This window comes from Leptidea sinapis, chromosome Z (genome assembly GCF_905404315.1).
Source record: "Leptidea sinapis chromosome Z, ilLepSina1.1, whole genome shotgun sequence".
Classification (NCBI taxonomy): Eukaryota; Metazoa; Arthropoda; class Insecta; order Lepidoptera; family Pieridae; genus Leptidea; species Leptidea sinapis.
Genome location: NC_066312.1, coordinates 3689311 through 3716219, shown reverse-complemented (window position 1 = coordinate 3716219; position 26909 = coordinate 3689311). Strand labels below are relative to the sequence as shown.

The following is a 26909-nucleotide window of genomic DNA, read 5'->3' as shown; positions in this document are numbered from 1 at the left end:
TTTACTTTTGTGGATACCCATTGTTGCCCAATCATTAAAACTATGTTTGTTGTTTACTGTCACCGTTACTGGAGTAAAAATCCTGTCAAATTCCTCACAGAAGGAATTGAAGACATATAAGAGATTTCCACGTATATAGTCACTCATCACGATATCTCTGGAACCATTAGAGCTAAAGACTTGAAATTTGGTAGGAATATTCTTTTCACCGAGTAGAGATCAGCTAAGAATGGATTTTATGAAATTCCACCCGCAAGAGGTTTTTGTTATTATGAACAGAACAACGTCTGTCAGGTCAGCTAGTAATATCATAAATAACGAAATAACACCACTAAGCTACGACGCATACGTAAACGTTTTATGCCCGGTTCCTTTAAACAAGAAACGGATAGTTTTTGGTACGCCCAGTAATATTTACTACATGAAGTTTTTGAAAACTGTTTATATAAATAAGAACTATAAGTAGAAAGTGTAAAATACAATAATTTTACTGATAGATAACTACCAACGGTTGACATGGCTACCGATAACTGTTAGTACGACATTTGTATGGAAGCACAGCACATGAGGAATGACACTCTGGCTCATACGGCTAAAGAGAAGACCGATCTTCTCTGCACTCTTTTTTCCTCCAACTGGACTCTTGACGGCTTAAGCTCTATGCCGGAAATACTACAGTTCAGATAGAAATCTCTACTTTTGATTTCAAATGGCAATGGGGAATCGCAAGATTGGCGAACAAGCTTAGATCTTAGCAGCACAAGTGGTTAAAAAAATTAGACAATTAACTGAATAGATATGGCGCTACTAGTTTACTATAGTTATTTATTAGTATTATGTGTTATATTATATTGTCAAAATAAAAAATTTTACTGTCGCATCTTAATATATTCTTGAATATGTTTATAAGCACATAAAGGAATTTGCTAGAAACTGCGACAATCATAACGTTAACACGAGGAACAAACATAAACTTGTTATGCGTACTACTCGGTTAAGTCGAGTTAGTACGTCTTTTATTGGGCGATGTATATGGTTTTACGAATATAATGATACCCAGTAAATGTACAAAACAAATGTGTAACGATATTTTAAAGAATTGTTCAAAAACGTTTGTGTCGTAAAGCTTATTATATTATAAACGATTTTAGACTGGGGAATTGATCGAAAACCCTCAGGCTCTAAAAAAAGCTCGCTGAGTTTCTTGTGCCCGTTCTTCTCAAAGGCGCACTATATCGAATGGATGGTAGTTTTTGACGTTCAATAAGTGAATTTAAATTCTATTTTGAATAAAAATATTTGAATTTGAATATAGACATTTTTATGCATCAGTAGCTGACTTCGCAGGAGTATTCGTAGGAGTTTCTTTGTTATGAAAAATCAATTATTACAGGCAATATTTCTATGAATATAATAATCATATTAATGTGTAATTTTTATGTTAGTATATAATTATTATCCACTGCAACGAAAAAACTAATAATAGTTAATTACTAGGACAGGTAATGATGGGAAGATGTGCTACTTAACCCGCGCGCTAAGCCGGCATGATAAAACGCTAGTAGGTGAGATTTTCACTATATATATTTAGAAGATAAAAAAAGATAAACGTTGATTAATTGATAGTAAAAAGTGTTATTTTTTTTAATTAAAAGATACAATTATAATAATTTTAATTTATAAAATGTAATAAAATATACTACAAAAATTTTTTTTGAATGATACGTGATTGATAGTGTATTGAAGGTTCATAGAGTTCTATCTACCGACACCTGAACAAACTACGGAAACTAGTAGGTAGGTAGTACGACAGAAAAAATTTTTGTGAAACGCCGAAAACGTATGATAGGCCTATTGTCGTTCATACTTTTATACTATGACCCTTTGCTTATTACACGAACCCGGCATCCAACTAACAGGTCAAATTGATGCCTATGCCAAAATGAGATAGCTGCGCTGTCTACCGTATGCCAATATGAAAATAAAAATTCACACCAATTCCTATCCAGATATGTCAAATGCGAACGATAGTTCTTTGCCACGACGGAATTAATTAGTTAAGCTTTTCTATGACCCTAAATAATATAGGTAAGTTATTATATTCATTGATTAACGCGAGTGTTACACATGCGTAGGAGTTATATTTTTCTTATTATTTTAGTTAACCCGACGTTTCGAGACCTTTCCAGATGTTAACATAAAATAAAAATTTGTAAGAAATAACTTTACCTGTTTTACCGTTAATTATAGGAATATACTCAAGTGCTTACTCACTAGCTTTAAACAAAAAATACATTCTCCTTCCTAACTAACAGTGACAGCAAAATATACTTCTATCCTTCTTCTCTCTAATCAGAATTAAATTAACGGAATCCATTCCAAGAAATCGCTAAAACAGCGCACAATTGAATGTATCAAACAACTTAGTAATAAGTATTTACAAAAAACTTAATTTTAGTTGTCATCAATATCTCAAACTGTGGTAAATCGAGGTGCAACGCTGCAATTCACCTGCCTGTGCGTGTCTAAATCAACAATAATCGACGCAGCAGAATAAATCGTTCCCACACGTATATGTTTCGGCTAAAACAGCACTTTCTTAATTACTTACATACTTAAGCTTTATTCATTCATATGTAGTGATTGTAATAAATTTTATACTTTGCATTTTAACATAACTTATAATTTATACACATTTATACATTAATAGGCGTATCATTTATATTTTAACCAGTGGGACTCTCGACGATGCCTATTTCTTCCGTGAAGCAGTAATGTGTAAGCATTACTAAATTTCGGTCCGAAGCGCCCTTCGGCGCCCCGTATCTACTGAAGTTAATGGGCAATTCAGACTTTAAATCATATGTCTCAAGGTGACGAGCGTGTTTAAGATTTAAATTGCTTACTCAAAAACTCCGATTGGATGATTACAAGTGAAGTTTGTTAAGTTTCTATCACATTTAGGTGTACTATAATAAATGTGTTATTGCATATTCTTTTGTACTAATACTTATTTACTGCCATTAAGGCGAAGAGTAAGAAAAAAACACGAAAATAAGGTGTTTTCAGACAAGTTTTTTAGTAAAAATAAATAGCATTTGGAGGTTATGAACACTAATTTACCCTGTTACACATACCCTTAAGTATTATTTGTAACTTGCCAATGCTTGCTGTTGGTTATAGTTAACAATCCAGAACAATTTTGAACAGTTTTCTTTACAGTTAAAGAATTGTTTTCTCGGCATGACACATTTGTTTAAATGTTACACATTTGGTTGCGACACATTTGCTTGTAATTTTATTGTGTATGTACATTTATTCGAGTTATTAATCAATAACAAGGATTTCGAGCATATAAAGATTTACGCCTGTTAAAATTTTATGAAGTCTTAAAATTTCCACGAAATAATTTTGCTCGAAAATATGATCAGGCGTTTCATTATGCTTTGCAAACTATGACGCACCTACTGAGACGTTGCCAGATCTCACTAGCTATAACATACAAGTCTGCTTGAAAATTGTATTGATGAAGGATTGGGCGGAAATCCAGAAAGTTGTCCAAATAATGTAAATCAATCGACAGTTGCAAATTATGTAAAAAGACAACGAAGCAAAGAAAAAAATGTGTTTTTATCCATGGTTCCTAATAAAAGATCTTCTTTAGTTTTAGACTTGTCCACACTGACCAAACTAAATGGGCCACCCTATTTAATTTTTGTTTTTCTATTTCAGGTACTTGGGCAGTGGAAATTCGATAAAGGACTTGCATTTGAAATTTAAACGTGGAAGAGCAACAATTTCTAGAACTACTTCGTCAGTTTGTCAAGCTGTATGGAAATATCTTCGACCACAGTATATTGAAGAGAACACAGTAGAAAATAACAAAATATTGCATTAGGTTTGATCTTTCCAAATTTCCTTATTGCTTCGGGGTAATAGATGGGAAACCTATACGTTTAATTAAACCGGACAAAAGTGGCTCACCGTTTTATAATTACAAAAATTATTTTTCAATTGTTTTGCTGGCGGTTTTTAAGTCAATTATTAGTTTGTTTTCGTCGACGTGGTGCATATCGATAGGAAAGTGATTCTACTATTCATAGAAAGTCGACACTGTATAAGTTTTTTATGAGAAATGAATTACCATTGCCTGGTCCTCAAGCACATGGAAATGATCATAATATCGACCAACCAATACCATATGTACTCAACGGAGATAAAGCTTTTGGTTTAAGAAAGCACGTTATGCGCCCATACGGCGGACAAAATCTCAATGTGAAACAAAGGGTTAATAATTATCGCTTTAGCAGAGCTTGTAGATACGTGGAATGTGCATTTGGTATCATAGCAAATAAATGGCGCATTTAACATAGGCCAAATAAACCATCCCCACAATGGCTATATTCACGCCGTGGAGCTGTACGGATGTGCAGTATTTTTGTGCCTGTGTTGTGAGCGAGAACTGGAACATCTATTGAACATGAATTGGGACACAGAAACAGTGCTAAAATTCCTGGAATTTGAATCTAAACCACTAATATATATAATAATATGTTATTCGAAATTTTGGGGGTTCCCAAATGTTTCTGAGTTTGTTATTTGACTGCAATGTGTGGATGGTTGTATTTTCCTTTATTTGCATGCTTGCCTTAACATCATCTAATTCGCCGAATACAAGAAACAATAGCGAACACTTTAGGTAGTATGCTATCTGGTTGTAGCGCAGGGGAGACCAATCCTTAATCTAAGAGATCGTCATTACGCGTATCTATGTGAAAAATTACTCTAAATTAATTTAAAAAGTAATTATGTTCTATTTCAAAGTCAATGCATATTAGATAAATAACTAATATATCTACTAATCCATCAAATAAAAAAAAATGACTTGAAAAGTTATAACTGAAAATCTGGAGGAGCGAAATACAGGCTCAATTCCGAATAATAATAAAGAATACTAAAAAATTAAAAATCCATTCTGAGTAGGTAGTGGCTTCTGCCAAAGAGAATTTAACCACTACGTTCAGCTTCTGCTTTTGACTTAGGCTTTTGAGATTTTTTGTCTGACATTCCAGTTTCTATCACAAGTAATATTGCCTTGTTTTTAAATTAGTGGCACGGGATGCAAGTCTATAGTCCACCTAATAATAGATCTACACCACCTGTGTAGGTTAGTCGCTTCTTGTGGAAAATGTTACAGAATGTAAACAAACAAAATTTCAAATTAATTAAAAAATTTGCAGACCTCTAGAAAAAAAACATTGCGTATGTACAAAGTACACATGTCAGAAGTGAAACCTGCATGGTGCATGAACCTCTAAGCTGCATATGAATTCCTGGTACGTGTTGCTAGGATGAACCGCTATGAAAGACTTTCCTACCACCACTAATATATATAATAATATGTTCTGGTGTCTATGTAGTAATACGTTGTGCGCTTGGAGTCAGAATATATTAAGGTATACTCGCGCCATACTTAAGACAATCTCTTCTTTAACTATGGTCGCCTGGTACCAAAACATTGTATTATGCTTCCTATTCATTATCTCCCATGTTAAATATTATGAATTGATGTATGTGACTGCTCTTTTTACTGTCGCTTTTTCGTTTCATCAACTTTCAAATCACAACGATGATAAAGAAGTTTTCACTTCAATAGTATGCATATTTCTGTGTCATTCTTTGCCGGGCTCATCCTACACATATTTGTATTTGTGTCTCTTACCTGTCGTTTTTTCCGTTGCATCCGGCTTGACATCACAACCATTCTAAAGAAGTTTCACTTCAAAAAATCGCTGATATTTCAACTATTTTAATTTGGGCATATTATCTGTAAACAAGGGCGTCAAAGGGGGGCAAGTCCATCGAGATCAAATGTAGCTAGCCGCAATGCGATCAAAGTGCGAGCAATTGACTTCCTTACCTATTAATAAATTCCGCATCGCATGACAAAACGTAAATAAATTCACAGAGTTTAATGTATATTGCAGAAAGTATTGAAATATTCAGAATAACTTTAAGATTTTGACATCCGTTTTTAAAATCGCCGCCATTTTCATTCTGGCGACGTCCTTGTCTGTAAATATAGTTTTATTGAGCATGTTTCATGACTTTCTGAATTAATATAGTAAAATTACAAATGATGATGATTTAAATCGGGACACACTTCTGACCCGAATAACTACTATCCTGTTTCGGTACTGCCAACCCTTTTAAAAAAAATATTTAAGCCAAATGCTTGCCAAATACTTACTCTAACTCTTTATATGTTACTTCATTTATTGAAGTAGGCGTTACTTTGCGGAAATCCATAATTAAACAAATGATTTGAGTTTTCTTTAGTGTTAATTCCGAATATGTATTATTATGTATTATAATAAATTGGCGGAATAAACTAAAGAAAACTCAAATAATTTGTATGTTACTTCATATAAAACAATTTGGCTTTACCAGGGCTAACTCGACTACAGATGCAGGTGTTGAGCTAATCAAGAATATCTTTGAGTCCTGGGAGAAATAACAGAATGCACCTGGTATTCTGTGTGATTTATCTAGGGCTGGTCAGGAATCTATGTCACTAAAAGGATCTGCGCTCGATCGTCTGATCTCATAATATTTAAATAATAAAATTCAGAAAGTCAACGTAAATGGCAGCCGGCTGGAGATTTCCTGGGACTCCTCTCAGTATCCTCTGATCTCCTAATTTACATAAATGATCTACCTTACCTAGTAGAAAAAAACATAAGGTAGTAGAACTATTTGCGAATGACACATCACTCATATTCAAAGTGAAAGAAACCAAGTTTAATATGGCGAAGTAAACAATGCTCTATCTGACATTTCTTGGCATCACTCTTGATTCCACTTGTTGAAGGATTGGCAAATAACTTAGCTCTGCAAATAACTGTTCTGGTTACAAAAATTAGAGAATTAACTGACATAAATACGGCACGACTAGTTCACTTTAGTTGTTTTTTCAAAGTATGTTCAATAATTTATTGTTGTGGGGCAGTGCAATGTGCAACCGATAATAATATTATCTTTGTGCTGCATACTCATTTTGGTGTATCTGAAAAATCTAGTGCCCTGGGGAACTTGCTTATTTCAAAAGTTATTGGGTGGGGTACTTTTACAAAATTATCCATGAAAAACTACAAATCAAAGGCATTACCAAATTCAAAATAACTGTTAAAGAACGTTTGTGTGGTAAAGGTTAGACTGGAGGGAGAGAACGCTATCAGGCTGTTTATTTATAAATTTTATTGTACGATACTATAATATATTGTAACTAAATTAGGAAAAAAATCCCACTGAGTTTCTTACGCCCGTGCATGCCATGCCCGGCATGGGTGGTTTTTGACGTTCAATAAATGATTTTCAATCTTAATTTAAATAAAAATGTTTGAATTTTTATATACTCGTATAAGGCGAAATATGTTAATAATTGTGATGTAAATATTTTACAATTTTCTGATGGCATTGTTTTGTATAGCAGCACTTATAATTTTATATTGCCAATGACAAATATATTAATAATATACTTATTAAAAATGCAATTCTAACAATATAAAATAAATTCAATACAATATAATATGAAATTGATGGAAATGAAAAGCATAAAAAAAATAATAATTATTAACTAGACCTACAGGTTTTAGTTACCAAGTCATAAAATTCCAAAAAAATATTGTATGCCTATTCATATTCGTAGTATTTCCATCCTCTTTGTATAGGTAGGTAGGTACTGAAGTCTGAAGTTGACTGTTGAAGGGGAGTGACAAATTTTGGGTTATCGCAGACGCCGCGGGATATTGATATTGATAAAAATTTTAGTTTACATTACGCCGGCGCGTATACAGGGGTGACCCCTCGTTAGATTATATATATTGTTTAGGAGACCTGACCGGCAGTCTGCGCCTGGATGCTGGCCGACAACTACAAACATTATTCGTAGCAGGTCTCTATATAAACTGAGCTGCCTGCTGCCAGTGCCTTTGGATAGAAGCCATTTGAAATTGGTTTCCTTCAGGTACATAATGTCTTAATTTTTTTGAATATTTATCTCTAGAATGCTTATGTAAAATTAAAACTGCTAAATAATTTTGAGCGCTTTGGATCAATAACAGAATTAATCAAAATTCCTTTATAGTTAATAAAATTAACGCTATACTATATTATATAAAAATATAATATTATATTCTCTGAATGTATCATTATCAGCATATAAGCTACACTCTATTCTAAGTTTATATCATACTAGGTCAAATAAATTGTGATAATAAATAATTTATAAATGAAAAATACTTAAAATAAGACAATATCACATCAGTACTCTCATGGGGAACTAAAATATAACATACATATTATTATAATATATTATGTCACACGTAAACCTATTTAGTGACTGATGTATCCGACAGACATTTAAATATACTTATAGGAAAAGTTTTTCTTGATATTATTTTATTTCAGTATCTACTGTCATACCAATAATCATGTAATAAAATAATCTGTAATAATAAATGATAAAAAAACCGTCTTCCTTCAGCCTAATATTTAATATATTTTTTAAGATATAAATATAATTTAGAACAATGAATAAAAGAACAAATACAGAAGATTACTGTTTTATTGTGCAACAATCATGTGTGAAGGAATGGCTCACATATTACGCTATAGTATTTACAAAAATAATTAGTAAACTTTTCTTAGTAGGTAATGCTATAATTATTGTTGCAGAGGATATTGGACTGGACTAGCTGAGTACTATTTTTTCATCAAGTGTACTTATATAACTTCCGCCACATAAATAAATTAAAAGTCAAATTAAATTTCCACAATTATTTGTTTCTTAAAAGTTTACCTTTTAAATAACTATCAACTATGACTTTACACATGCCTATGTTCGCACTTATTACAATAGTCTATGTTGCATCACTGAAAAGTGGAGCAATATTTGGAAAAAACATAGAAAGCGAGATAAGCAATAAAAAGCAAGTACTTGAAGGTAAACCTCAGTTGACACTTAAATATGCTGCTATTATTTATCGGCATGGTGACAGGACTCCAGTAGATCCATACCCTACAGATCCATGGAAAGATCAATCTCTGTGGCCTGTAAAATTTGGGGAGCTTACAAATATAGGTAAAAATCAACACTATCAACTTGGCCGCTTTTTAAGGTTACGATATCAAGTGAGTAACAACTATATTTTTATTACTAACTATACATACATATGCAAAAATAGGCATTTCTTTTTAGAAAATGTTGTCTTTTAAATTAATGTAAGTGCCATTTGTGTAAAGCATTGATACTGCTTTAGACAAATGGCACTCTGAGAGATAAGAAACTGCTAAAGATTCCCAGTATTTTTGGAACTCATTTAATTCTCAACTATTCTATGTTTAAATTTATATTTATAGATAGCATCTCAATGGCGGCTGGGACTTAAAAAAAAGTGTACACATTTTTCTTTTATGCTGTTACATAGCACTTATGGAGTTTCCTAGAATTAGTAATAAGCAATAATTTATCTAGTGTTGAAACAATGAACTGTACCATGAAAACAGTACAGCTTATAATTTAGGCTAACAAATGTTAAAATAATGATCATGAATTGCTTTATTTAATTTCATAGTTAAATTGGTAATTTTGAATGGAAAACATGAAAAAAAGAATATCACAGAAAAAGAAAACTATTGTTTTTGTTACTTTTCTTCCTTCTTTTATTTGTTTGTTATAACAAATAAGTATGATCTCCTCTCTTGCTAGCTAGCAATGCACTCCTGAAGCCTGAAATCTGTACTTTACATCATATTCCTCACATTTTCATCTACAATATCCACCCAGACACATGGTATGGTATAGGGGCTCCTGTTTCCGCAATTAAACCACTAGCATGGGCCCATTTTGCGTGCAGTAATGGCCAGTTACTCCAACCAGCCCAGATCCTTCCAGAAGTTCAGAATATTCCTGAAGCGACCTCGTATTGGTAAAGCTTTTTGCCCATTGGTTGGCCACCCCCGCACATTCCAGGATTACGTGAGCGACCGTTTCGTCCTCGCCCAGACAGCCTCTGCACTTTGGACTGTCCGTTACGCTGTTTGTGAGATGGTGTTTGTTAAGTGATGTGTGACCCGTTAATGTGCCCACCATTATATGGATGTCATGTCTGTTGAGGCTGATAAGTCTACGTGTCAGTTTGGGCGACAGTGCAGGTATCGCCTCTTTCGACTGTCTACAGCTTGAGACATTCATCCATCGGGTGTTGTGTAGGTCGTTGGTAAGAGCGTATCCATGAGCGCATTTGGCTGAAGGGCAGTGGCAGAAGTGGCAATGGACCAGTCACTAGATTTGCCGATGCCCGCCTTGGAAGCTCATCCGCTGCATCATTTCCCAACGAACTGCTATGTCCCTTGATCCATTGCAGAGTTACCCAGTTATAAGAGGCAACTTGTTCCAGGGTTTGGTGACACTCGAGTTGTAGGTACCTTCAGCGCTGTGAGTACCGCCATACTGTCAGAAAGAATTCTGATTCTGTGGCCATGTACTTTTCTTCTTAATATTGCGCTGGCAGCTTCCTTGATGGCTACGCACTCACATTGGAAGATGGAACTGTGTGTGCCCAAGGGTATGGAAGTGTGTATGTTCAGTTCCTGTGAGAAGATGCCGGCACCAGTTCCAGTAGCCATTTTCGAGCCGTCTCTCTCTTCTTACATAGAAGAGAGAGACGGCTAGCTGTATGCGATAGTTCTTGTGTATATGTCAACCACAATCTGCAATAATATTTATTTATTTTCTTTAGGAAAAGAGTTTCCTAAATTAAATGCGAAAGAAAATAGGCTGCAGTGATCATTAAAATATTAACATTTTGTTAAATATTTGATAGTATTTGTTATTTGCAGAACTTCATCTCTAAGGATTTCAACCCAGATGAAGTCTATGTTAGATCTACAAATGTAGACCGAACCTTAATGTCAGCACAAGCCAATTTAGCTGGTGAGTAATGAAAGTTTGTTGATGATCCATAATAAATTTAATTAATTGTGTTTCTTTATAGGTCTCATCTTAATTAGGTTTTTCATTCAAAATGATAAGAACCAGAGAGCATTGTGAGATAAAATATCTGCTAGTAGTTAATTCAGAAAAACTCATTGAAAAGTTTCACTTAGAAAAACTATAGGCTTTATGAAAGTATCCAGAAATTCATTGTTGAGCTATTTATTTTATTTTTACGAAAATAAAGGATGTGACAAGTAGGACACTCAGTTGATGGTAATTGATAGGCTATGCCCAATTCAATGCCACTCAGGATTCTTGAAAAACCCAAAAATTCTGAGTGGCACTACAATTGCGCTTGTCACCTTGAGTCATACAATGTTAAGTCTCATTTGCCCAGTAATTTCACTAGCTACGGCGCCCTTTAGACCGAAACACAATAATGTTTACACGCTACTGCTTCACGGCAGAAAGGCGCCGTTGTGATACCCATAATCTGCCGTCTTCCTGTGCAAAGGAGGCTCCCACTGGTTTATATATTGGAATTCTCTACCAGACCTCACAATTATACATATTTTAAAACTAAATATTATGTAGGTATATTTTGTTATTAAATCTAGGTTGCTGAATATTCTAGAACAATCCACATATTCATATTTCACTATGCCAGCAGTAGGTTAACATTGTAATTAATAACATCATATCATTTTACCATTTGTTCAGTGTAAGCAATTTTGTATGCATTGCAAAATGTATTCGTGGGATTGCTGTTGCAGTAATGTATTTCTGATACTTATATTTTCTGTTGTGAATAAATTTTAACAGAAACTGATTACTTGTAACTTTACTTGATTGGCAACTAAACTAGAAAAATTTAATCAATACAGGTACCAAGTTTGTTATACATAATATGTACACTAGGTTGATTTTGTTCTAAATTAGACACTTAAAATATATCATACTTGAAACAGATCTTCATAGATGTATTTCTAATTTGGTAATTGTATTATAAGTATGTTTGACAATTTCAAATGTTTTGATATTTTATATTTCTTTTATTGTTGAAGAAAGTCATTTGAAAGTTTCTTTGACTTGGTACCTTGGTATTTATGAAATTGTACCTGCCATAGAGAGTATTTGCATTTTCAAACAAAATAAATATAGATGAGTTTCGCCACCAAAACGTAAAAGTCTATTTTAATTACACTCATTTGCTCGAAGGGAAGAAAGTTTGAAGTGAAGGCTGCAGTAGGAAGTACATTGGCTAGATTGGCTAATAGAGGAAACTGGTCACAGTTGGTGGAGCCCTTTGTCAAATTGGCTGCTAGGTTGCGGCAGAAGATTATTTGTTAGTTTTTGTTATGTACTCTCTGAATAAAAGGCTTTGTCATTATCATCAGCACCAAGACTTCTACTACGATCCATAGGCATTCCTCAGACTTCTCACAGTGACCAATTGGGTGGTCTGTAGAGTGTATTCAATGGTTGCATGTAGAAAGGCTTTTTCACCATATTATCAATTACTAGCTGACCCATAAAAAATTATGTACCTTAGTATTCGGGAACAATGTAAAAACTAAACAAAAATTATATAACCTTCCTCGAGAATAACGCTATCCATTGGTGAAAACAGCATGTCAATCGGTGCATTAGTTTTTGAGTTTATCGCGAACAGACAGACAGACGCGGCGGAGAACTTTTTTTTACAAAGACTGAAACTGCACTCACCTTTCACCAGTTGAGTTATATGCCAGGTTTGCCTTCTCCAATATATAAAGATACTAATGGTATCTATTATTCAGTACTTCAAATAATATGTATTTATACAGAATTTTATTCTGTTCACAACAGGTTTCTATCCTCCATCAGACAAATCTATATGGAATAAAGACTTGTTATGGCAACCAATACCTGTACATACTAAGCCGGAGGAGGATGATGAAGTGTTAGCAATGAAAAAGGTCTGTCTCGCATATACGAAGGCGCGAACTGTCTACGTAAATTCTAATACGTTCCAACACCAACTACAAAAATATCAACATTTAATGAAGTAAGTTACTTCAAAATATAAAAGGTTATATACATATTTATTTGTATATCTATAGGTTGTTGCAATTGAGTTTTGGGTAAATGTGCGCTTAATATTTCACGTAATAAAACATAAAGTAAAAAAGCTGCACAACCCACACCTAGGTACTTCTTGTACTATGTGTAAGTTCAACAAATTTATAACATGTCACCTTCAAAAATCGCTTACACCTTCCTAAAAAGACCGGCAACACTCCTGTGATTCGTCGGATGTTCCAGGGGAGAGTGATCGGCGGTGATCACTTAACATCGGGTGACCCTTTTGTACACTCTTTCATTTTGGGTACACTCTTTTGTATTCTTTTACATTAATTAATAAAGGAATGGTGTGTACTTTTGTATTATTAGTATGAGAGAGTGATACGCCCTGCCCATTGTATTGGCATACTAATTGTTGCAGAATTAGTGAAAAAAATGAACAAAAATCTAAGCGCTTGATCTCATCACGGAACATTAGCTGTTAAGTATTAGCCCTTTAAGTAGCGCCCTTTAAGGCGCCGACTGACTGATTGTAAACGCTACAACCAACGCAACAATATTTGTGTTGATCATGTGGCTAAGCTGCAAATGGGCATAAATTTTACTGGTTTTCTTTTCTTTATTCTAAATTTATATATAATTGATAAGAATAATTGTGTGGTTTAAGTTTTAGAGAAGTACTAATTCTATTAAATTCTTAAAAAAAAACATTGTTGTTATAGCTGAAAATTCAGAGATTTTTGACTCCAAAGTTCATTTTTGGGAAGCAACTTCCAAGTGTTTTATTGGATATTTCAAATTATATATAAATATTCTATTCGGTTCAAAGTTTTCTTTAAGCCCTTCATTGTGCACTGTGGTGTGGTGTGTGTGTTTGCGTTGGAATACTTTCATTGCGTTATTTTGTAATCGACTCTAAGAAACCAAGTTTTGTAGATATTGAGGTATGACATGCTTAAACCGAAACAATATTGGTTACACATTACTGCTACAAGGCAGAAAAATGCGCTGTAGTCGTACCCACTCACCTATCATCTTGCAAAGAATCCTCCCACTGTACATAATACAGACAGTTTATAGTGGGTATACGAGTATTTTAATACTCATAATAGATTGTTTGGTGACTTACTATTATAACATGTGGTGTAATTAACGTATGAAATTTCTTATTGATAGACTTTTGCACTCCTCAGTCTAACTGGAGTAGGTCTAGCTGGTAACTAATTAAAACTTGATTTTTTCAGGTATATGACCGCCCATACTGGTAAAAAAATTCAGAATTTTGACGACATGCAGTCTATTAACAGTGTATTGACAATAGAGCAATTATATAATTTCACATTGCCTAACTGGACTCATTCTGTGTTCCCGGATAAGTTGAGGGAACCATCTTGTCACAGGTAATCTAAATTTTTGAAATGAAAGCTTTAGGCGTGCTACACACTTTATATGGTGGGTATTGAATGAGATTAAGCTTACCCTTCGTTTTGTTGATTATTTGTATTAAGTCTGCTCGAATAGACTCAAGAAGACTCACTTTCTGTTCTGGGGCATCTTGTGTATACCGATGGCGATGGTCCATGCTTTAACTCTTGAAGTGCTCTTTGAGCTGACTGGTGGAGCTGTCATTGTGATTAAATTGTTTTTTTTTTTTTTTTTTTTTAATATAATAAATGAGATTTTTTTCCAAAGAAAACGGGCACTTGATTTATTCGAGTAGGTACTTTTAGGATTAACAGTGGTAAAAGGGATTTGATGCAAAATAAATAAATATTATTTACTGATGTAAAAACACTTCTATTTGGTAATTAAGTCGATCTTAATTTGTTTTATTTTGATTTTTAGGAAATCACTCGTTTTGACAAAAAATAAGGTAACTTAAATTGACTTTCTCCTTTATTTACTGAAAGCTACAAACAATAAAATAAAAAATTATATCGAGTGTGGCCTCCACTGGCTGAAATAATGCTGCAACTCTACGTGACACGCTTTGACGAGGATTTTTAAGTTCTGGGAGAATTCTACGTCGACCGCTCGGTGTGGTCGAGCACTGTGGGCATGGCACGGTAGCACTTCCTTTAACAGCTACGTACATGAGGAATTAGGAATTCCATAATGTAGGGCTGTACAATGTTCAGAAGTTATGCCAGCCCAAAACATAACAGAACCCCCGTACCTCTTCATAACACTCTCCTGGTCTTATTATCACTTTACGACGTCGGTCCTCACTAAATAACGACATTTTGGCTTCATCAGATAATACAAATTATTTAAGTTTTCTTTAGTGTTAATTCCGCCAATATTTGTCTTTAAAACAATTCGACACGTGTTTCGCCTCTACACGAGGCATCCTTTTTATAAGGCAAATTTTCTTAAATCGGCAGGTATAGCTGAACAGGCGAAATTATACATCAAGTTGACCAAGCTTCAGCGTCTGGCAGCCCAAAACGTTTGGTTCAATCAACAGTGTAAACATCTAAAAGTCATCCCTAATTACATCAACATTCGATCTAAAACACATTCACGCGCAAGTACTATAGCCGTAAATAAATGTAAACAAATATGGTTAAACGAAGAGTGCCGATATTGGTTTTCAGTTAGAGACAATCTCAAGCTTCACTTGAGAGTGTTATATTGCGAATTGACATTCAAATTACATAATATCGAGTTTGACATTTTAGACAATAAAGCGCGGGAATTAGCCAATAGACTAGTACAAGAAAAATATCAAATACAGCCTAGAAAATTGACACAGCTATTACGGGATAGTCAAAACAATAACTCCTATCACGATGATGCACAAAACACGGTCCACCAATTCTATACGCGCGTCAAAAATCTATCAACAACACAACTTTCTCCCCCTGAAATTTCATTACTACAAAAAGGCCTTAAATACAATATCAGACCGGGTCTTAACCAAAAAACCCTTGATACATTGGCAGTAGATTCAGAAGTGGCGTGTGTTAGAAGTCAACAAGATATGGCCGTCAGATATCAAATTTCGACCCTTTTGAAAAAACCATCGTGTACCACATATAACCAAAACACTTCAGATAAACATGTTTTTAATTCTTTACAAAATAAATTAAATCAAGAAAATTTAGTCATTTCAAAAGCCGATAAAGGTAATTGCATTGTTATTCTCAATAAAAACGATTATGAACAGAAAGTAAATGATATAATACAAACCGACGATTTTGAACGTCTGAACTCGGACCCCACTAAAAACTTTACTTCAGAATTAAAAGAGTCCATTAAAAATTCGTCATTTATTTCTCCAAGTAAATTAAAATACGTAGTTCCCATGAATCCGCGACCTCCCATCTTATACGGTTTACCTAAAATTCACAAAGAAAATAATCCTGTCCGTCCAGTAGTTTCTTATATCGGTGCCCCGACGTACGACCTTGCCAAAAAACTTAACGTAATAATAAAAAACAAATCATTATTCAATCCTCAGTATAGTTTGAAAAATAGTCTAGATTTGATAAATAAAGTAAAAAATACCAACCTTCCACCAAATGCCAAATTATTGTCTCTCGATGTAGATAGTTTATTTACCAATGTTCCATATGAACAAACTTTAATTATCCTTGATGATCTCTTTGAAAAACAGAGGATACATCCCGGTGAAAAGGATGACATCATCAATCTTACTAGGTTATGTATGAAACAAAATTATTTTAAATTCAGAAATCAATTCTATCGCCAAAAGGAAGGATTAGCAATGGGATCACCATTAAGTCCAATTATGGCTGAAATATTTATGGATAATTTTGAGTGTAATTACGTGGTGAGAGACCCACATATCCTGTTTTATTACCGATACGTTGACGACATAATAATTTGCTGGACAGGCACCGAACGTCAAATCAATCTATTCATTAATAAAATTAATAAGATCCACCCAAAAATAAAGTTTAAATTGGAATTCGAATCAAACCAATCTCTAAATTTTTTGGATTTAACATTAACAAGAGTAAATAATAAATTAGAATTCAAAATCTATAGAAAGCCGTCATATACAGATATTGCTATTCCCGCGTCATCTTGCCACCCCGTACAACATAAACTAGCGGCCTTCCGCTGCTATGTTCACAGATTAATGTCAGTCCCACTGTCCCGTGACAGCTTCGCGAAAGAACTTAATACAATATACCAAATCGCGGTTTCCAACGGCTATACAAAACAGTTAGTGAACAAATTAATTAAAAATAAACAAAAACGTTTAATTAATTCAGAACTTTATCCCGTCCCACCACAATCAAATACTAAATATGTGGGTAGTTTGACATATATTGGTCCAATATCGGATAAAATAGCTAAAATATTTAGGAAGAACAATATTAATGTGTCCTTCCGAACGAATCACAATGTCAGTCGAATATGTAATGGCAAAGATCGATTAAATAATTCAGAAAAATCCGGCGTTTATAAACTAAGTTGTGACACTTGTAACGGGGTATATATAGGTCAAACAGGTCGAAATTTCGAAATTAGATTAAAGGAACATATTGCCGCATTTACGAATAATCATCCCGAAAAATCAAACTTCGCGAAACATTTAATTGATACAGGTCACTCACTCGGAAACAATAATAATTTTAATATTTTGCATACATGTGAAAAAGGATTTCGCTTAAATGTGTTAGAGCAATTAGAAATAATAAAACACAATAATAACATTATGTTTACATTGTTGAATGAACAAACAAATTTAGTCCCATCACCTTTGTTACGTGTCTCTTCCGGGGGTAATACGTCACAACAGCCGACCAATCACAACGCGTCATTTCATGGGACGAGGGTATAAAAGAGCGGCTTCCGGCTCATTTGATTCAGTCTCGTGCCAGATTTTGGCGAGACAACACGTCCTGAGGATGCCTCGTGTAGAGGCGAAACACGTGTCGAATTGTTTTAAAGACAAATATTGGCGGAATTAACACTAAAGAAAACTTAAATAATTTGTATAGTTATGGATTTCCGCAAAGTAACGCCTTATTCAATAAATTTTCTTCATCAGATAATTAAATCTTGCACCACTCTACATCCACTGCCTACGAGCCCTTTCAACTTAGGACCACTAGCTGGTCATCAACTGTGTATATTGTCTTCTAGAAGTCTCCTGACAGTCCATACACTAACAACCAACATATCCTACATCTTCATGATAGTTTTTGATGTTATTGTAGGTAGGCTTCCGATTTCTTAAAGCTTGGCTCACAATATATCGATGGGCCCTGGGGCTCAGTACGTCGTTTCCTTCCTGGTACTGGTCTTCATTTCAAAGAACCGGTTTATTGAAACCTAGTGCAGATCCTTGGAACAGTGGAACGACTACACCAAACCGTAATATTTATGCAACTGTTGTGTAATAAGGGGTATTAAAACACGAATGTGGTATCACATTCGTGTTTTAATACCTAATTATCAACAGTTGCATACAAGACTTTATCTACACCCAGAATATGAATACTCTAAAAGATTCTGAAACAGTATGCTTACTGCTAACATTAAAACACCAGTCCTAGTAGTAACCTAACATCATTCATTACTGATTATATACAAATAAACTAAGTATTATTTATTTTAGTACTAATTTACATTTTGTATAGTGCAATAATTAAAATTCACTCAAATATAATTTTCTTTTGCAGCGTTTAAAATGAATCGCTAATATTTTTTAAACAAAACAATAAAAATATCGAAGAAAAATGGCGGGGATTCGAATAACCTATTTTTTTTACGGCGCGCTACGTTCTGGTAGTTTGGAACGCGCGTTAACGAAAATGTTCTTTTTTTGAAATTCATACAGATACCACGCATCGAGCAATAAGAATGTGGCTGTCTGTTGAAACTGTTTGTGCATGAAAGGATCGAAAAATAAACATAGGAGTGTTGTTATGAAATTCAGTACAACATTACAACACTCGTTTGGATGATGTAATGGTTTCAGAATCTTTAATATAGGATTTAAAGCATGGGTAGATAAACATATTAACAGTGATAATTGTCTAGTTTGATGTATTACGGTACCTATAATATTTGTCACGATAAACCAATTTCAACAATTTTACAGCAATTCATTAAAATTACAAAAAGAAAAACTTTATTTATAGCACAATATCTAAACACCAACTGCAAGCAAACGCTCGAAACGAGTATTTATAAATAACTTAAAATTTTTAATTTTGAAACTTTTTATTTTGTTTTCCAGTACTTTTTTAATACGAAGACAATTTTTTCTAATTAATTGAAGGCATTAAAAACCTCTTTAGTTTAAGATTTCCATTGTGGTACAGATATGTTTTGGGTGCCCTTTTTTTGTTAGGTAAATGGGTTTATAATTTTTTACAGTAATCACATACAAAAACATTTTTACACAAACAATAAAGTGAAACTCATAAATGATTGATTTCATGCTAACATTAATGATTTTTCCCTTCGTTTCCATGGCTGTTCAATTAAATTGATTAACAGGAGTGGCCAAGGAATTTGATGAAACTTTTTCACACGGGCTCTACATTTTCCGAACAAAAAATGGTATTTAAAACAAAAGTTGTAATAAGAATATAAAGAGTGCGTGAGCCTCATCAAGAGTGTATTTAATATATATTAGCCAGGATTTGATACGTGTAAACACAGCTTAGCAACACGAGTGTGATGAAAAAAAGGAAATAATCATGTGAAGACTAAGTACTAATGTGTCATATATTTTCCAGTTTTTCAACTTCTGCTGCAACTCCTGTAATGGCTCGTCTCTTGGTTGGCCCCATAATGAAACAAATATTTGAACATATGCAAGATGCCATTAACAAAACGTCGAATCACTTGAAACTGTCGATGTTTAGCGGCCATGATTTTACGATTGGAAGTATCCTGACTGCTCTTGGGCTGTTTGACGGGAACTGTCCGGAGTATACTGCCACTATTTTTCTGGAACTGTTTTCAAGTAAGTGTTCATAATCCCTAGATACCTCTACGGATTTTTAGTTTTATTTTTAGTTGATAATTTATGATTACATCAATTCTAATGTTAACTACTTATCACAAAACGTGGAATCTATTCTCTCTTGCATTAATATTAAAAAATATTTAAGCTTAAATTAAAAGGACGGCTAGCGTAGCGATACACCCGTTGGGCTAAGTGCGATAGAGGCGTTTACTGTGGGGTAAATTACTTAAAATTAAAAAAAACTTTTGTAATTTTATATCCTTAATGTTGGTGCTCAATTAGCTTATTAGGTACTGAAATTTGTAACCAATTTGTTAACAGTAGCTAGCTGTCTTGATGAACACGCCCATTTTACAAATATTTTTTTAATTGCAGATTGTTCTTCGTCCGAAAACCTTATTCGAGTATCGTATAGGAATTCGGCAGACATCGTGGAACCAGAGGTTCTGTACATACCCGGCTGTGGTACGCTTTGTGAAATTCACAAATTTCGGAAACTGTACGATAATCTGATCGCAGTCGAGTGGGAGTCCGAATGTAACATAAAGGTAGGTAACCTACACGGCTGCGATTTAATAAACCACTCTTGCCTGTTACTTGGATGGCCCTCAAAGTATTCACGTTAAAGTCGAAAACCAGACGTTCACGTCCGGTACGTTTCGGGCCTCGAAATTACTGGTGACGAAAGTCGTGTGTACCATGAACAAATATTTTTGTTTAATGCGACTTTACCATACTACTTTTCTCAGGACTAATGTAACAATGCCAGCTGTCTATGGGGTATATACTTAGATTTAATTTAAATAATTGCCTGACCAATAACACATAAGACTCTCTTGTAGGTTTTTAACACGACGACCTTTGAAAAATATATTTAACAGTGCGGTTTTTTCTTTCGTTCTCAATACTGGTATGGATTTTTTAAATATAAAATGCCTATAATATTCAAATCATCATCAAACATTAAAATTATCATCACATGCACTTGCTGTGCTGTTTAGATACTCGCTATTGCTTTACTGTGCCGCTTTGTTTTAAAAGTGTGATGTAAGTTTTCTCAACGATAGAAAAGCTTATGCGTGCATAAGACGTAAGGCCTTCAGTAGGAGACTTGCTTTCGATCTTAATACGATTGAACTATGCATATCGCAACTCTCAACACAACGTTTAATATAGTTATGGTAGCATACTGTTAATGTATTTTATGATTTCAGAATAAACCAAGAATTCTAATGATGATGTGAGGTTAGATTTGTATTAGGTATCGACATAGTAGTACTATAGTAGCTTTAGGTATAGTTTCATCTGTAAATGTACTTTTTTGTATTCCTTATTTTTGGCAAAGCCAGCGCCAACTATATTTGACCCACTAATCTTTTTATACCTAATATCTATTACTTTACGGTGTTACACACTTTTTTTAAAAGCGTTTTTTATTCGAACTAAAATGTAACAAAAAAAAATTCAATCTTTAAGTACCTACCATGAAACGTAATTTGACACTGGACGCCATATTGTTTTATAGTCATGGAGTCCATCGCAACCACTCTGGAGGGTACAGGCTCTGCCAGAGTCGAGGAATTGTTTATCTTATTGTTTTATAAAATGAAACTAATTAATTTAATATTCTGACTTTGATTCACTTGTTTCACATAAACAGTAAAATACCTAGTTGTACTTTGTAGTGATAAGTCTTATCGATGTATCGTAGTAGGTAAAAAAGAATGGTTTTGAATAGCTTTTATGTTTTTGTTTCAGAAAAACCTGATGCACTTCATTGCAATTTGTGGCTTGATCATCTGTAGTGGTACCGCATACTACAGTTGGAGAAACAGACGAGAAACGATGTACTGATTAATTTAACAGATTATGTGTTATACAACTTAATTTTTATTAGCATGTGTAATTACGTTAAGGTTTTTTTTTTACAGAAAATGAGTTTTTATTCGTAATGCAATTTTATTTTATTAAGAGAGACTTGCGCCCGTTTTTCTTAAATCCTTTTCAAATGGGTGGAAGATTACGACGGAGAATGATTCCTATATTGAATATGCTATTTTAATATAACAGGAAGATTTGCTATACCAAAGTTTTTAGAGATTCGTTTGCCGACCGAGAATATGCTCTATGCTTGATGGTTTCTAGGTCGTATCGGATTTGCATCGAGGTTTATTTAACTTCTACAGACTATTGGAGAGGTAAATTAAGGAGAACATTTATTGAATAAATAATGTTCAAGTGATTTTTGGCTGCACTCAGTCATTCTTTTTTATTGAATATTAGATATATACCTACACATATTACTTTTTAAAAATATATATACATATGACTTGTGAGACATTGAAGCATATCAGTTGTGTTTGTTGTATCGCCTACTTTTTTATACTTACCCAACTTTAGTGATTGTCAATAAATTTAGTATTTATTGATTTAAAGATATCCTATACTTGCGATCCATTTATTATAATAAATGTCATTTATTACTAACTCTGTAATGAAAGAAAGCGCCATCTAGTAATAATAAATGTTCTGATATGTATTAAATATCGTCAAATTTGTCAAATAATATTCTATAAGCAATATTCACATTGTAAAGTCTTCTGAATATAAGTATTGTTGTTTTTTTTAACATAATGTCCGTACATCATCCACTTCCACAAAAGAACAAAAAAGTGTGTGTACTTACTGTGTATGCACGCAAAAAGTTATACTTCTTTGGCCTTACGAAGCAAAAATCATTGAAATGATTTATTCCTCGTGCTATTCTACGTTTTTAGAAAGAAAATTTTGTAAAAATCTGGCAAAGATGGCTTTGATAATTAATAATTAAATAATGAATACGGCTCTATGGGCTTGAACCTTTTGACTGTCCTAATAAAGTACGAAGAAATTAAAAAAAAAAGAATGACGCAAACGTTCTTTTGTGTTACAGTGATGAGCGTGCATCTTAAGATTTCACTCGTAAATTTTTCATTACGTGCCTAAAGAAGTACAACTTCAAAAACAATTAAATTAATGGAGTGTGAGTACAAGAGTCCATATAATATTAGTTTATAAGTAGGTAGGTACTTAATATTATGTGGAGTTTTAAAAGTTTCCAAAAAACTATTTATTTTTACGTTTTACACAGCTTCGCCTGTATTTGTATATAGATACACATACAGGCGAACTTATTATTATAAGAACAAATACATCGATATGTGTAAGAATCGTAGAACGTTACTTAAATCATTTTAAGACGTCCGATTTATGAATGTTTTCCCACGTATCAAAAACTGATAAAAATATCCTATGTTCGTTACTTTATCCTGGTATCCTAACCACGATCACTGGAATTATTTAAAAACTATCTACACACATAATACAATATAAGAAATAGTGTTGTAATAATAGGTACCTACTTTTGATGGTTTTATTGTATGTATTGTCAAAATAAATTATAAACTAAAATAAAACGCTATGTGACCTATAATTTAACAACTTAAAAGTGTATATCGCTATAAAACCCACTGTGCAAATATAAAAAGTATTTAATTTTTCACGAGAAAAATCGGAGCCTGACACGGACATCCACTGCAGGCAAACTGTTTAGTTGAACTTGACGTCCAAAATCAGCAATACAAGTCACTCAATGACCTACTAGATGGCGTTATTAACAGGTTGAGTAAAAACCGTGGGCAGCGTTCTCTATATTTAGGTAGGTGGCGTTCCCCCACAAAGCGGTTTTATCGTACTTTCTTCCACAGCTTTGCACTGTATTTCCAGGTCAGTTCAAAAATCATACTATTGGTAATTTATGAGGCAAGAAATTTCTCGCGAAATACGGTCGTAGAATGCCAGATGTCAACATGATGCGGGTGGATTTTCGCAAACGTAATTACCGGTGGTGAAATTCGACTGCTGGTATCAACCCGGACAACTCTGGTCACTTCGCGTGATAAATGCGATAGGAGATGTAGAGAGAACCCACATCGAACCCACGAAGAGAGCGTTACGTAAAGTAACGCTCTCTTCCTTGTATACGGACAAACTGAAGAAGCTGGGGAACTGAGGAGCGCTTGCCCAGAGGTGTGAATAGTACCTACTCCATATGAGGCCTAATTTCCGCCTTATATAGTTGCAAGCGGTGTCTTGTAGTGAAGTACTGTCTCGACTTAGTGATGAGTACATCAAGCTTTTGAGAGTCCATTTTGCCCTTCGCTTCTAAGTGACCACGGACGTCCCTTGACATATCGATGCCGATTTCAGACACAAGTTTGTTCCGGTTCTCGTCCACGCTATCCCGGGAGATGTTAGCACGGCCAGTGTAAGACTCTATGCTGTCGTCTGCATAGCATTGAATACTGCTGATTATCAGCATATTATTGATATTCCGCCATCATCATCATATCACCAGAACTAATGGGTTTAAGGTCGGAGCATGCAACGTCGATAACAATCTTGATACTAAGATCAGTCGAAAAGCAACCGGAACCCATTTGCAAAACCTCTCTGGAAGCATGAAAATAATGGCAGTTTTGCTATAAGCGCTTTGTGTACCTGCTCGAAGGCTCAACCGCTTGTGCCCATTTAAAGAGGAATTATACAAGAAGATCACCAGCTGATCGACCTTGACTGAAATCGTGCTGGCAACGGCAATGGGAAAGTAGTTCGACGCGTCCGAGCGTACATCTTTCATAGGGATCGGAAGACTAAGCCGTCTTCCATAAACAATTTGGAAATACGCTTGATGAGCAGTAGAACCTGAAACGACGGGTAAGGACCGGCGCCAACTACGATTTTTAATAATATCAAAGATACGATTTCTGAGGGGTAGAGCAATGAGTAGGTAATAAGATTGTGTTTGTTGATTAACAGTTTTGTTAATTTTTTTTTCATTTTTAGTTTATTTGTATTCTAAGGGTAACTATAAACCAAAACTTTCTAAATAATATTTAAAATATTTTTCGAAGTCTTTATTAGGTATTTATGTAAAGATTCGGGCTTTTCCATTATGTAGTAGAAAAAAATAATATCGCATCTTGTGATTTGTTTTCATAAATATAATGTTGTAGTGACTAATGAGTTTTTTTTACGAAACTTTGTATTTTATGACATAAGGTGCTATTTCCACTGATGAAGGATTTGCGGAGATAGTCTCGCGGCCCCACCAATATTGTAGGTAGGTACTTACCAGAATATTGACATTATGCATTGTTACCAATAGTTTAAATAGAAACATAACGCCACATATTATTTAAGTTTCGCAGTGATACCGCCACAGACTATTTGAGTGTCGCGGCACTTAAGTCACAACTCACAATCACACATGCGGTCGGTGTTCGGTTCTACTGAGTTCTTCCAATAATCTAGTACTTACAGAGCATGAAAGCACGCGGCGATGAGAAATCCTTCTCGAGTTTGTACATCTGTTGAGTGTGGCTCACAGCAGATGTCTAAACGGTTATTATAACTTTTCTATTTGTAAGCTTCGCTTTCGAGCATTGCTTCTGTCTTTGACCTGGAGTCATCCATTTCGAGTTTCGTTTTTCAGGATAGATTTTTCAAGTCAAAGTTTTAGTAAGTTGCGAGCTTTTTCTGCTACGTTACTTCCTCATTGGAACTTGAAAAATAACTCTAATTAGAAAAAAAAATGAAATTCAAACAATGTAAAGTATATTTTTTGAAATCTAGAATGTCTAGCTGTTATGTGAAAAAAGTTTCGCTCTGAAATCTCACTCCAAGGTTTTATATTAATCTAGATTTAGACAGTCCGTCAAATCGGCAATTTCATACATAAACCACTATTACTAAATTACTTTAGTCTTAAATTCTTCTAAATATTTCAATAGATTCTGCTTAATTCATTCTTCGATGCGTCCACACCGCTCCCGATGAATCATCTATTTTTATTGGTAAACCATTGAAGCTGTAGCAGAAATTATTGTAGGAAGGCTTCCTTCAAAATTAAAGAAAGCCAATGTGTTCTATTTTTATTCACCTCTCTATTTCATTTGTTCCGTAACTTTCTTTCGTCGTCTTTAATAAGCTATATACCCCCTTATTCATAATAATCCGCTAACTTTAAACAGCCACTTTTTAGGAGTGTTTTTTCTCATTCTGACTTAGGTCCATAGAAGAAAACAGAATGAGAATTAGCAATGCTTTAAGTTAGCAGACTATTATGAATAAGGGGGTATTCTAAAGATCCGACCTAAAATTCACATAATGCTCAATCGGTAACTCGTATAATTGCGGGATTAATTAATTACCCTATATTATTTTCTGTATCTGTAACTAGTGTCGTATATTTATTTATGATTAAATATACAAACTCACATACGCATTTATATAATTAGTTGGTATTGTCGCTTTTTCACACTTTTTCTCTTCGTCAGGTAATTGCTTGCTGCGGATGCAAAAAACAATGAAGACGCGCGGCGGCCGTAGAACACGACGAACGTTTGCAATATGACGGAGTGTTTAATTAATATGTATCTAGTATGTATATATAATTATACCAATATTATGTTAAAGGAATAAAGTAATCATGCATCAGACTGAGTTTTGATACATCTTGCCAATTAAATATATTACTGCCCTCAAATTAATACCAAAAAAAATATTTCAATTATGGTTTAACTTTACCACAAGGTCTGTTCTTGGACCATTCCTTATTTACATAAATGATTTTCCTAACCTTAAAGCAAAAACAAGGTAGTACTTATTGTTTTTCGATTGATACTTCACTGATATTCAAATTGAAAAGAAAACAAGTTATGTATGACGAAGTAAACGATATTATATCTGACAGTGGCAGGTTCCTTTGTACAGAATGCTGGCTAGGTACCACAACGGCGCCTATTTCTGCCGTGAAGCAGTAATGTGTAAGTCTTACTGTGTTTCGGT

The 26909-nt window shown here is 34.1% G+C and overlaps 1 protein-coding gene and 1 long non-coding RNA gene across 4 annotated transcripts in view; both read left to right on the top strand.

Annotated features, from left to right (window-relative positions):
• The window catches only part of LOC126978256 (uncharacterized), a 33588-nt gene extending 29696 nt beyond the window's left edge, over nt 1-3892 (top strand). For both annotated transcript variants that reach the window (XR_007732560.1, XR_007732561.1), the window contains exon 3: nt 3733-3892. This is a non-coding gene — a long non-coding RNA (uncharacterized LOC126978256). The remainder of the gene's footprint in view (nt 1-3732) is intronic.
• A 3860-nt stretch (nt 3893-7752) lies between these two features.
• Nucleotides 7753-26558, top strand: LOC126978983 (prostatic acid phosphatase-like). 2 transcript variants are annotated; one of them, XM_050828122.1, is made up of 9 exons: nt 7753-8026; nt 8737-9192; nt 10903-10996; nt 12848-13046; nt 14308-14463; nt 19789-20018; nt 20397-20569; nt 21780-21868; nt 26399-26558. In XM_050828122.1, the coding sequence occupies exons 2-9, from the start codon at nt 8881-8883 to the stop codon at nt 26400-26402; spliced, it is 1257 nt and encodes a 418-aa protein (XP_050684079.1). In that variant the 5' UTR covers nt 7753-8026; nt 8737-8880; the 3' UTR covers nt 26403-26558. The 2 variants fall into 2 exon arrangements, with proteins under 2 accessions (XP_050684079.1, XP_050684078.1); XM_050828121.1 differs by lacking the exon at nt 26399-26558 and having other exon boundaries at nt 21780-22631.
• Nucleotides 26559-26909: the final 351 nt, after the last annotated feature.